Source organism: Onychostruthus taczanowskii, unplaced genomic scaffold (genome assembly GCF_017590055.1).
Source record: "Onychostruthus taczanowskii isolate IOZ18803 unplaced genomic scaffold, ASM1759005v1 scaffold4, whole genome shotgun sequence".
Classification (NCBI taxonomy): Eukaryota; Metazoa; Chordata; class Aves; order Passeriformes; family Passeridae; genus Onychostruthus; species Onychostruthus taczanowskii.
The window spans coordinates 2,639,875-2,653,184 of record NW_024501459.1 but is presented as its reverse complement, the minus strand read 5'-3'; the positions used below and the strand labels follow the sequence as shown (position 1 = coordinate 2,653,184).

General features: G+C 35.9%; 1 protein-coding gene across 5 annotated transcripts in view; it reads left to right on the top strand.

The window, feature by feature from the left end:
- The window catches only part of ST18 (ST18 C2H2C-type zinc finger transcription factor), a 167,665-nt gene that overhangs the window by 109,079 nt on the left and 45,276 nt on the right, over nucleotides 1-13,310 (top strand). For 3 of the 5 annotated variants that reach the window (XM_041412785.1, XM_041412783.1, XM_041412784.1), the window contains exon 1: nucleotides 9,372-9,555. In XM_041412785.1, coding sequence (XP_041268719.1) covers nucleotides 9,381-9,555 — 175 coding nt within the window. In that variant the 5' untranslated portion in view covers nucleotides 9,372-9,380. Of the gene's footprint in view, nucleotides 1-9,364; nucleotides 9,556-13,310 lie in introns of those variants that run through there. The other 2 variants (XM_041412782.1, XM_041412781.1) reach the window with 1 other exon arrangement.

The following is a 13,310-nucleotide window of genomic DNA, read 5'->3' as shown; positions in this document are numbered from 1 at the left end:
AGTTCTAAATAAATCCTGTCCTGGATTTATTTAGAACTTTTAGAAACAGCATTTCATGTTCAGATTTCTATTTTGGATTGCTTTAGTTGATACTTTATGTGTATTTGCCTTTTATAGGTGACTTTTATAGCTTTGTTTAACAACAACTTCATTAGATATATTTCTAGCATATTATAGGTCTCTTTTGATGTCTACTATGTTGACTTCTAGCCAAAATCCACAGTCTCAGTGTCTCTTTTCTCTTTGCTATTATATTTGATTGTGGTTTTACCTTTTTTTTTTTTTTTTTTTTTGCTTAAAGCCTCCATTTAATATTAAAAAGGGTAATTATAATTTAGTTTCAATTTATGTTTTTCTGTGAGAGGTTTTTATAATATATGTCAAATCCACATCACTTTATTGTGGCTGCTAGATTAAGATAGTTATTTTCAGGTTTTTTCTACCTGAGAGCATGTTGTATCTTGAATGTTCTCTGCGTTGGAGTAAAAATTTTATGCTATTTAATACGACACAAGTCGTTGTCTTCCCCATCACAACTTCCGTGCTTATCAGCACATAGTAAATGTTATCCTCCCAAACCTACACAGAAATTTAGGGTTGCATATGCCTTCATGCCTTCTGCTGCCTGACAGAATGCATCAGAACATTACGGCCCCAAATGTTCATTTCCTCTTATGGCAGATCTTTTCCCTGTAGATGACCACAAGCCACACAGAGATGGAAATGCCAGCCCATAACTTCTGCCTCATATATATCAATCATGAGTTAAATATTATGGCTAGCTGAATTGCTGCCTCTGACTGATGTCAAGGGTTGATTCAGCCAAGCAAAGTGAGCAGAAACAGACTGTGTACAGCCTGGAGATAGCAAGGAAAGAGAAAGAATGCAGCCATAGGACCTCCTGCTACATTAAAGGGAAGTACTGGCTCCTGACAATGAGTTGCTTACAGTCTCATTCTCTGTTGGCAAAAAAAACCCCAAAAAACAAAAAAACGACCAAAAAACACCCACAAAGCTAATCTTCTTTACTTCTTCTTTAACCAGACTGTAGTTACCAATATGCTTTTTATTTAAGCATTTATTGGTGCTAGTAGGCTGACCACTCGTGTGCGAGGCTTTATGAATGCAAAGGTTGTGTGGATGATCTCTAGATTTGCCTAGAAACTTAATCCATTCTAAGCCAAATTCTTGGCCTGTGTCCCACTGGAATTTATTGACCTACTGAACCTGGACAGATTGAGTGAGTAAATGAAAAAGAGGCTAGGGAGGCTGGATTTGGCCCAGATCTTGGGCATTCATTCATATTACTGAGTTTAAGAACTTCTTGAGCTCCACAGAATAATAACTAAATTTTCTCTAAACTGACTCTTACTAAAAATAACTTACATGTTAGAAAGGGGTCCAGCCATTCAACTTTCACCATGTTGAGTTCTTGGTTTATGGAATGGCACTCTGAAGAAGTCATCCATTTAATTGATATAGTATTTCAAACTGAGGGTTTATATGTAATATTTTTCATATGAGCTGAATAGCCTTATAATCCTGCAAACTTGTTAACTGAAAACAAGAAAATCAGAGAAGTTAAATCCCTTTTGTCTTTTTCTGAGTTGCCTTTCCTTTGTGAAGAATCCTGACAAAATAATAAAATAAGTTGAATTAAAGAAATGTATTTGAAAAGAGAAATAAAAGGCCATTTCATTAACCTCTTGCAGCCTGAAATTTTTGTCCACAAAGGTAGGAGCTTGAGGCATGTCACCATAACTTCATGTCTTTTTCCTCTGTTACTGCTGACTTACCATTGTTCCACTCTTTTTACATGTCTTTGCATTTGCTCAGTCATTTCACAGTCCAGTTGTTCTTTTTGGTCAGGTGGCCTGTAACATTGTTTACTGCCTGAAACATCTCCAAGCTCAGTACATAATGACTCAACACCATTACCCATTTCTCCCCAGCCTCTTCTTCTGGGGTCTAATAAATCCTCTTTTATCAACAAGGCTATGACAGTTCCTTTGCTTTCCTTATATGTCTTTTTAAAACAAAATACATCTTTTAATATCTTGCTCTAGTCAGGTTTCAGTTATGATACTATATTTTCTCCGCATTATTATCTGTCCAGTTCTGCTCCTTTTTTTCTAGCTAAACCTTCCACTTCTGTATATAGAAGACATATAATACCCCCAAGTTACTGATCTTGTTTTTCTCTATATTAGTGTTCATAAATAAAAATTTCCCTTTTATCTTTTTCCCATCTATATCTCATGTCCATTCCTTTCATCTTGGTCTAGCCCTGGACTGAACTTTTCACAACTCTGGTATTTTAGAAGAAAGAGCATTGCATTAAACTTCCACAGTTGTAGAAGGTTCTTTAACTCTGGAATGGTTGTTACAGGACATGGGAACAGCCTCTGTCCAAGCCAAGTCTGTGAGTTACAAAAGGATGACATGCATTTTTTTTTTTGTGTTGTGTGTGTTGTTTAAAAATGAGAATCAGCCCAGTCATCTTTAAATACCATTGGAGTAATTCCTCCAAATTCTAAGCTTCATTGCAAACAATTCTTTCTGTCCAAATGAAGAGCAATTCTTTTCAATACATTTTATTGGTTTATATCCTTACCATTTTAATGCTTTAAAAGGTTGATGGAAGAAAATGCTTTTTACCTGATGAATTCTTTCACAAATCTATTTTTGAGGAGTTTCCAGCTGGAATACTTTTCCAGATCTTTCTCATCTCCTAGTCTGAATCAGTAAAATACAATACTCTCAGACATGGAGTCCAAATGTTATAAATTATCTGAAATAATCCTGTATCTTGGTTAATTCTATAAAGTAGAAAAAACCATTAATACCAACAACTTTTTCTCCAAATGAGCAGTTGGGGCAAATACATATTTAACTTCTTGTCAGAGATGACAATTCAGTGGTCCTTTCCAGAACTAGCCTTCAAAATTTCATCTGTAAAATCTCATATCAGAGTTAATAAATGTACTTCTTTAATATTTTCAACTAAATCCGTAACTTTTTATTTGCATGTTTGGATATTTTTAGCAGTTGTAAAAATTGTTCAAAATAGCTAAAAAGAAAAATTTTTTTCTGATTTAACTTGGTCTTAGACTACTAATGAATTTTAGCCCAAACCTTGATGGCAATTTTCTCAGCTGCCAGTCAAAGTCTTACTTCTTGAGGTTCTTCAGGTAGTCGATGTGTGGCTACCTATAACTTGCAAATCAAACAGACGTTTCAGGACATTTGCAATTTTCCATCACCTGACAGTTCACCAACCCTACTTTTACTTATTTTAAGTAGGTAGAATGGTGATTTCTTTTATCCCTTGCTCCATCATATTCCACTATTCAGGGATAAATTCATGGACATACAAAACCTCTGTTTCATATCGTGTTGAATAGAAAGATGTTTGGAATTGGAAAATTCATTGTAGGATGGAACATCAGAACACAGTGCAGTAGAAATCCTAACATAATGAATTAACATTTTTATTAATCCATACAGCAGAAAAAAGAGGAGGTACTGAAAGAAAAATCCTGACATTGAGAGCTGAAGGGTACACAAATGGGTTGAAGTAATTTCAGTCTTTTCTTAACTGGCCTTCTCACTAATGAAAAGCATCTCATCAAGTACCTTTCTTAAAAAATATAAAAGGAATGGGTCAAGAAGTCCTCTTTATTACGCAAATAGTTTTCTTTATATGCTTTGAGAGAATTTTTTTAATTTTAAATCCAGCAAATATATGGATTTTAGAGTGGGATAGAGGAACCAGAATTACTGTTTAGCTGTCATTTTTTCCAAGTGTCTATAAACCTTGTAAATTTAGTCCATGATTCAAAGTGATGCATTTTTCTTTCTTTCTTTTAGAAAACATTCAAATATTTATAATTTTTAACATAATCCATGAACAGTCTATGTGTTTTACAGTCTCTTGTATCTAGTTTTCTGAAGCTAGGATTTGATTTTGTATACAGTTAGATTTTGTGAATTCTTTCATAATCAGCAAGCAATTTCATGGCATTGAAAACACCACCCTGAGCCCCAGCTTTGGACAAATTCTTGCAGACCTGACTGGTGCTGTGGATTTTCAGACTTTCTGTGGAGACTCTGACTTCTTGAAACTGTTAATACCATCTTTCTGTCTGTTATGCTGTTTAGAGAAAACCTGAGCTGACAACACTTTCGCTCTCACTGAGCTACACGATTTACATACACTCTTCACAAACAATGAGAGTCAATTAAGAAAGTGGAATATAAATCTGTTTTAATTTGAAGACAAACCACTGAGTCATAGCAACTCTCTCCCTTCCCAGCCTCTGTTGTCCATCTGAAGTTACTGTAATTAGCAACACTTGTTTGGGTTTTCAATTGCAATGATGAGACTACCAGCACTCCTTTTTGAACTCTGACATTACAGCTCGTTTCATGAACCTCTGTCATTGATGGCTGATGTAAATTATATCAGCAATGAAATTTGAACTGACATGCAATCCATTCTAGGAGCAGATCATCCCCTTTCTGTATCCAGTACTAGTAAATTCTCCTAATCATCATCAGCTTATGAGAAACTCAAAGTTTTTCTTTTCATCTGATTTTAGATGATGTGATATTTTCACTGCTGTAGCCTAAACTCTAGGAAGCCCTTGTGCTAAAGAATTAGACAGAATCCAGTTAATCTGTGGTTTAGAAAACGAACTGATATAAAAGAGAGACTAAGATGGGGAGGTGTTCAAAATGTATCCTCCTTAGATACTTCTGATTCTTAAAATTCTTAGAAGAAAGCCCAACCATGACAGACACTTGTATGTTACTGCTTCATCTTTGAGTGGCAAGTGTCCCTACATTTTCAAATACCAATTCTTCCCTCCTGTAAGGAAAATGTAGTATTTGACTACATTGTCTTAGGGCATCTGAAAGTTTGAGAAAAAAACCAAAACCTAATTAAGGTCTAATGCATCTGGCAATATCTTTAACCACAATATGATTAAGAAGTAGTTTGACCTACCTTCTCTGTGTAAATACTAGTGTGAAGTCAAATGCTTCTGCACATCAGAAGATGCTGTCTCCTTTAATTGTAATTCAATTAGGTAAAGAGTCAAACCCCAATTCATGTTATGAATTTAAAATTCTTTCCTCCACAACTAAAAAGTTCCACTAAGTTTTCTTGCACAAACTCGCATAAGGTAAGGAATCCTTGCATAGTAGTAGAAAATAAATATAAATGCCTTGATATTCAAAAGCATTTATTTTCTCTCTTGAATCTAAGTGTACATGAGATGTGGTGTGTTTTGGCCTCGTTGTTTTATATGGCATCCATTACAGGCATTACTAAACACCAGTTTTCAGGCTGAATGTACCCCTAGTTTTACCAGCTATGGCAATTCTTGACTCTGTCTTCATGCTTTGCCAATCTGCAGGCTACTGTGAATAAGAAAAAAATCCTCAGAGGTCTGGAAGTCTTGCCAACAGACTAAATACAACAAATCCTTGCTGGCTACAAAATGGTTAAAGGTCAGGTTGAAGGCTTGACAAATACATCACTTAGATGAACCAATTACAAAAAAAAAAAAAAAAAAAACAAAAAAAACCCAGAAACAAACAACAAAAAACCAAACATGGCCAGTTTTTAAGAAAAGTTGTATGTGTTTGGGACTGCTTAAAACATCTCTTTCTTCTGAGACTTTTTTTGTGGTGGGGATCCAATGGGCAGTACTGCCTGTATACTACCTGTGTCTGCAAGATGTGATCTGAAAAGAAATAAAGGAATGACCAATTAAATTCCCCCAAAATTTATTTAGGTATGAAATATCTATGAAAGATTTATCTTGGAGCTTTTTTCAGTATATGCAGCAAGGTCCTAAATGTAACAGATTTTAACTTCTTGACTCACACTATGATAATTGACACAAGACAGGTTTTGGTAACTGAATCATTGACTGAAAATGATATAATAAAAACTTTGCTCATTCTAGATAATACAGACATGATTTTTTATCCATAAATGTTAAGCACAGTTAAACTGGAAAAAAAACCCCCAACCATGTATTGGCTTTGGGCTCATAACAAAAATAGCTTCTCCTGTTTTATGAGCCTTGGATTACCAAATAACCTTGACAGCTGAATCAGTGTTCCATGACAACATGCAGGCCATTGATAAATAGCAACAAAACTATTAGATGTTGAATTTAAGAGATGAGTAATAGAGAAACTAAATTATAGGTTTACCACTTGACAAAGTACAGCTTGACAAATCAGTGATAACCTACATGTGAGTCTTTGTATGAATGCACGCAAGGGTAAGAGAGAAACAGAAACTTTTAAAGACAAAGGTGAAATTGGCATGACATGAATGTAACAAAGGCATAAATATACTCTTTTCATAGTACTAGAATTCCTGTTTTCCATTATCAAATCCTTAGTAAATCACGTGTACTTGAAAAAGCTGCCAGTTGTGATTTTTTTTCTGGTTTTATTTAAATTTTCCATTTTAAGCACTGTAAGGTAGAAAAGGGGAGGAATTTCTGATATGATAGAACTTTAAACTGGTTCCTTCAAACTAATAGATTCCAATTAAAGCTCAAAATCAGCAGTTTAAAGGACCATCAGCAAAAGCAAGAGCTGAAAATCTCTTCCGAGAGAATGGAGAACAATTTGACTTTCCTAGGAAATAAGTGACAACTATGTTTGTCAACTTCCTGTAATCAGAATGGTGTCAGGAATGACTTTACTAAAAGTTGAATCTTCTGTGTTTTTAAAAAATTGTGGGACCTATGGAGAAAATCTGGATGAGTGACAGCTCATGTACAGAAAAAGATACAACAAGGACAAGCTAAAGCATCAGTCTTTTGTAGAGGAGAAATTTTCTAACGTGACCAGTGTGCTCCCAGATCTGTGGGCCTCTTGTCCCAATTTTGATGCAGCAGCTTTTGATTTACTGCTGTAAACTGTGGTGGTTCTGTTAGGTGGGATTCGTGTGCTCTCACTTCCCAGAGCAGATCTGCAGGTGCCGGGCGCAGCAGTACTCCCACACTGCTCTTGGCCGTGGTCTGCTGACATCTGAGTTTGATTCCCTTTTCCAGTTGTGGTGAAAAACCAACGTGTTGAGTAAGTGTTATGCCAGTCCACAATGTGGGACATGTAATATTATGTTACTAGAAAAATATTGTTGTCAGTGAGCAACAAATTTACCATACTGACATGTTTTCCCTTAACTTGAGGTTAGTCAAATCTTGACAATACTCAGACAAATTACAGGATTAAGGCTGAATAAATAGAGGAAGTTCTGTGACCTGTGTTGCACAGGAGGGCATATTGCATGGTCCAATTGGATCTCCTCTTCCAAAAAAATCTATTAATTCTTCTGGTGTAAGAAACAGCTATAGTTTTGTCAAAGGGGAATTAAACACTTGAAATTCATTATATCCTAAACACTTTCACAGTAGTTATTGGAGGTTAACTTGACAAATAAATGAAAGACATCAAAAGCACACCTAGTGAAGGTTTTGGTTGACAAAAACAATTGTGTATGAAGAGATTTTAAACTTTTATTATTTTTATTATATCTATTATTCAATTTTTCTGGAACAATATGACTGGTATGAAATGCCATTCACAAATATGAACTAAGTAACTGTATTTCCTTAGAAACAAATTATGCATATTTTTTGACACTGCATCCACCTCTGATATCTGTTACATGGACATTATTTCCAGAGGTACACTGATACTACTGTGATTCTGACCTTTATTATGACATTCATGTTATCCTCTATTCATAAATAGAGAAATAACACAGAAGCCACATTTTATTCAACTACAGCATATGCTTACCATCCCATATTCCTGGATTCCAGATGCCCATAGTGTTTTAGCCTTCAGAAGATCAAGAATATTTAGTGTTTGAGATGTATATGATGAAATTTTAACATTCCCCCTAAAATGCAGACCTTTGTATTTACATGCCCTTTATGTTTGCAATGAAGGATTGCCAAAAAGGTTCTTAGCCAAAAAATGTTTTTTTGTTTTTTTTTTTTTAACAAAAAGCTCAAGTTAGTCATATGCTTTCATCCGAAACAATCAGAACCTGAGCCAATTTAGTGTACATAACATACCTTGGAAGGATGAATTTATGCTGTTGAGCCTGTAATATGTGTAACCAATAGGAGTTCTCTTCATACATGGCTTTTTCTTGCAAATCTTGCAGCTAATTGAGTGAGCCAAGTGCAAAATCCATCACCTGAGGGCATTGTGCAGATTTGTAACGCACCCTGGGGGTACCTAAGGTGGAGAAATCATTGAGTGGATTACACAGATCCATATATGCAGTTTTTCCTCTCTGACAGATATAAAATGAGCAGTATTATTCGTACTGCAAAAAATTTCTTAGTATACTGTGTGAGAGAGAAAAATAAAATCATGTCAAATCACTTACATGAAAAATTATTAAGAAAAGAGTGCTGAAGTTTCCAGCCTCTTTAGGGAAGTGTCTTATGTTGTAACACCTACATGCCATCGAGTTTTGTACAGTTTGGCGGAATAACTTTAGAACCAAGTGAATATTCAGATCAATATATGGGTCTATTAGGAGCTGAAAAAAGTATATTAAACCTGCTAAAGATCTTCCTGCCATTCCTCCTCCTGTCACTCATCTGAAAGTTAGCCATCTGAACTGGATAAGACTTTTCCCAGGGACAGCTCCCCCTTTTATCACATAGAAGTAGCTTCAAGTGAGATGAATAGCCCTTTGCAGGAGCCTTTTTTCATTGTCTTCACAGAGAACTGTAGAGCTTAAATCAGGTCTTTATGGCTGGAGTAAATTAAATGAAACTAATGCTCAGGACTAATATTGAAAGAGGGAACTGTGTTGCACAACATTATCAATGTGCAGTGTGTTTCTCACAGGTTTTATGCTGTTGAACTCCACATGTGTAATTGGATGTTCATACTGATGTGAAGGTTAAGGACCAAAGGCTCAGAGTTTTGTAATACAACTGGTGGTGTAGTTTTCCCTATAGCTGTTTTCCTGGATTATCAACATGGGCTACCATTCTGTTTATCCTTTCCTTAAGGTTGTTGGGTTATGGATTTTTTTGGTTTTCTCTTACTCCTCATTCCCCTTCCCCCAAAAAAATTTTGGCACCAGTGAAAAGAAACAGGACTTGCCTGTGGCCTGGACTTTCAGTACCTGAGCTAAAATTAAATATCTGCCAGACATAATTTGCTGAAACTGCAAGTGATTTAATATTTTGTCAATCCTCGCTTTTATACTTTGAATTAAACTATAGGGTGGTGCTATTTTTAAAACAGTTTGCTCCTCACTTCTCCCATTTTTTTCTCTGTCCCTGGCAATTGATCACTGCAGTGCCTACAAATGCTCCATGGCCAAGAAGAGAAAAGCTGAAGATCAGATATCAGGCGTTCCTGTCAACAAAAGGAAGTCCCTGTTAATGAAACCCCGCCACTACAGCCCCAGCTTGGAATGCAAAGAAGAAAATGAAGACAGGACAGAGTTACAGGAAGATGTCAGTGTCCTTGAAAGCAGCTCAACTCCAGGTAGTTGCTTGAACTCCACTTGATCTTGAATTCCACAGGAAGGGAAAAGAGAAAAAGAGATAAAAAACCAGTATTTTGAAACAGGATGCAAGACATGTTTGACTTCTAAGAGCTGGAATGGTGCCTTTCTGTCCAGGTTTAACCATCATACTTCCATTTATTTTGTACAATAACTTCTCTTGGGGTCTAGTAAATGCCTTGCAGGTCACACAGAGACAACTGCTGCAGCAGGTCAGATATGGAGCAGCATCTGCTTCTCTGCTGCCTCTGTGAAAGAACAAGCTTAAGCCCTCCACCATCCTACACATTTCTGAAGAGCAGATTTTCTCTGGAGTACATAGAACTCTTAGGAAGGAAAAATAATGCTTACCAAAACATTGTTGACTTTAACATTTAGCAAAGCAATTTCATGCATGTGACTGCTCTGTGTGTTCTGTTTAACACGATTATTAGACTCAGCACTTTTATACCTGTTATTCCAACACTGGTAAGCCAAATGCATCCAACAATTTATAGCAGCTTCTGCAATGTGTATGCTGGAAAATATTGACAAGGATGGGGGGGACAGAAATATACAGCCATAGTATTTTTTGATTACTCTTCCTTTCTAATATTTTTTATATATATTCAAATTGAAAAAAAAGTCTGAAACAAATGGTTTTTCACATTTTTTTTTAAGAAGTCCTGCCAAAATAATTAATCAGACAAGTGAGAAGATATCACTGGAAGATATCAGGACACCTTGAGTATTGTGTCCAGTTCTGGGCCCCTCAGTTCAGGAGGGATGTTGAGATGCTTGAGCGTGTCCAAAGGAGAGCAACGAGGCTGGTGATGGGCTTGGAACACAAGCCATATGAGGAACGACTGAGGGAGCTGGGATTGTTTAGCCTGGAGAAAAGGAGACTCAGAGGTGACCTTATCACTCTCTTCAACTTCCTGAAGGGTGGCTGTGGTGAGCTGGAGGTCGGTCTCTTTCTCCGGACAACAACAGATAGAACAAGAGGACGCAGTCTCAAGCTGCGCCAAGGGAGATACAGGCTAGACTTAAGGAGGAAGTTTTTCACAGAAAGAGTGGTCAAATACTGGAATCATCTGCCCAGGGAAGTGGTGGAGTCACCATCCCTGGATGTGTTTAAAAAAAGACTGGATGTGGCACTTGGTGCCATGACCTAGTTGAGGTGTTAGAATATGGGTTAGACTTGATGATCTTAAAGGTCCCTTCCAACCTAGAAATTCTGTGATTCTGTGAAGACATTGGCAGTCACCTGTGCAGAGCAAATGTTAAATAAAAGGAATGTGATCTGGCACTGGTAAATTACTAACATAGATAATATGTAAACTGAATGAACTTAAATGTCACTCAGTTGCTGGTTGCTATCAGAATTAAAAGATAATTTATTTTCCACACACATATATTTTCTTCTTATAAAATGTTTTTGAAGGACAGGGTGGTTAATTATATCATCTAGGATCCATTTACCACAAAAGACTGGACCTACATGGTCTTTTAAGGTCCATTCCAGCCTGGGCTGTCCTATTATTTTACAATGAACTGAGATTAGTTATTTATGTATTTAAAATGGAAATCCTTTTAAAAAAACAAATCCCACAAATTTTATACATATTATTACTGTAAAACACACAGAAGAGGGAGAAGAATGGCCTTCACGTTAAAGAGTCAAATCATGATTCCACCAAAATCAGTGGAGGTCTTTGTGGCATTTCTATAACAGCAAAGTTTTCAGTCATCTGTCACTTATAAATCTTCTAGGAGGAGATTTTTCTAAAGGTCTGCATCCCATTGCTGTGAAAGCCTAGAAGGTACCTCCATCTTCAAACATAACATAAATTAGCAAGGTGATACTCAACATCTCTGTCTTTTGGGTGACCTTTTAAAGAAAAATTAATCAATGAAAAAAATCCCATACCTCTCAGTGCCTGTTCAGGCTGCAGAACTGTTTCTAGCTCCTAACACAAGAAAGAAATCTGTTGTAATAAGAATTCTTGTATGCCTCATGTCTTGAGGCTTTGATATTGCTTGTTTTGACTTTTTTTTTTATATTTGGAATTTTGGTAATTTTTTTTGTGTTGATTCAGCCTGGTTCCTGACCACCCAGAGTTGCACTCAGTAACATCTTTTTTCTTCCTCTTTTTCTGTTCTCTGCACATCTTGAAGAACTCAAGAACGGAAATTGCTATGGTGGGTGTAAAGCTTGACTGTGGCACAAACCTGTTATTTAACTTTTTAAGGTACCCTTTTTAAAAAGGGGCAAGTGTTGGGCCAGATCTATTGATAAAAAAGTAGGGAAACCATGCCCTTCAGTCAGAACAAAAAATCCCACTTGATTTTGAAAAGATTTATTTGATACAACATGATATATTCCAACCTGCTTGTTCAGTGATAATACAACCTATATCTTTTGCATAAATTTTACCAGCTACAAAACAAACTTCACTGAAAGCATACATTTGGTCTGGGTATGTAGGTACATGGGATTTCTTAGAGTGATATTACTCACTTTATTAAGAACTCATGATTCTTTTCCATAGATCATTTAATGACTCAGTTCATGGATTGATGCAACTGTAAACTAAGCTGAGTTTTGATTATTTTAAAAGTAAATTTACAGCCTGTAGATGTAAAAAGCAAAGCTGGGACAGCTGAACCATTGAGACTGATTCAACAACAAATTTTTAAAGATTGCTTAAAAAATTGCTGATTATTTAAGGAACAAAAAAATTTTTATCATGAATTTATATTATTTTTCCTCTTTCACACCTCAAAATAACTGAAAAAACCTTTTACATTTGAACATTTTGTTTGGTCTGTTTTCTTTTGATGGGCAGGAGATTTCTTTTAAGATAGATCTTGTTATTTTTTGAAATTACCCACTGATGGGATTCTGTTATTTTCCAAATGGAAGAAGAGCAAATAATGGAAACCCATTTGACTAAAGTTAGTTATGGAGCCAAATCATCATTCTTACTTGCTGAGATGTGAAAAGATGGCACACTTTGTTCAGAACACTGCAATGTGTGTGGTGTTAGACCAGCTGCTAAAAAGTTACACGAAGGTTTACAGACACTTCTTTAAATACAACTTTATGCACACAGTGCACAAGGCCACCTCTCCCTGCATGAGTCCAATTTTCTGAAGAAGAATAAGACTTAATCAATATTTTCTTTTAACATATAACAAACAGTTGAACCAAACAATTATGTAAACTGGAAATGACCCAAAATGCTAACAGTTTGGCAGCAGTAAAGTGAAATGCATTGTGGTGCACATGTGCATTTTTGTCCCCCTTTTCCCCTCCACAATAATCTGCACTTAATAGGAATATTTTAAACTATGTAGCTAAGCAACAGAGGTAATTGTTGCTTTCTAGAGCTTTTGTTAGGCACTCTAACACAGCCCAAATATGCATAATTAGGTATAATGTCTATAAATCATTATTGTACACATGTGGGTAGTTAAGTGGATTGAGAGAATAGTTCAATGAATTGGACATATTCACTGAAAATGCTTTTTATTTGTTTTCTGTAGTTCATAATACTTTAAAATTATCATAACCCTTTACACTTTCTCTTAATAGCTCACTGTGTTATTGAGAGAAACTTCATTTGCATTTTAGGCTATGCTTAATTTATTATTTAAACCTGGAGTTCTTCTGATTCAGGAAAGGACAGACACATCTTATGAAATAGTCTATGCTTGTTTATTCATCCTCCTTTCTAGGAAGTAAAATGTTAAA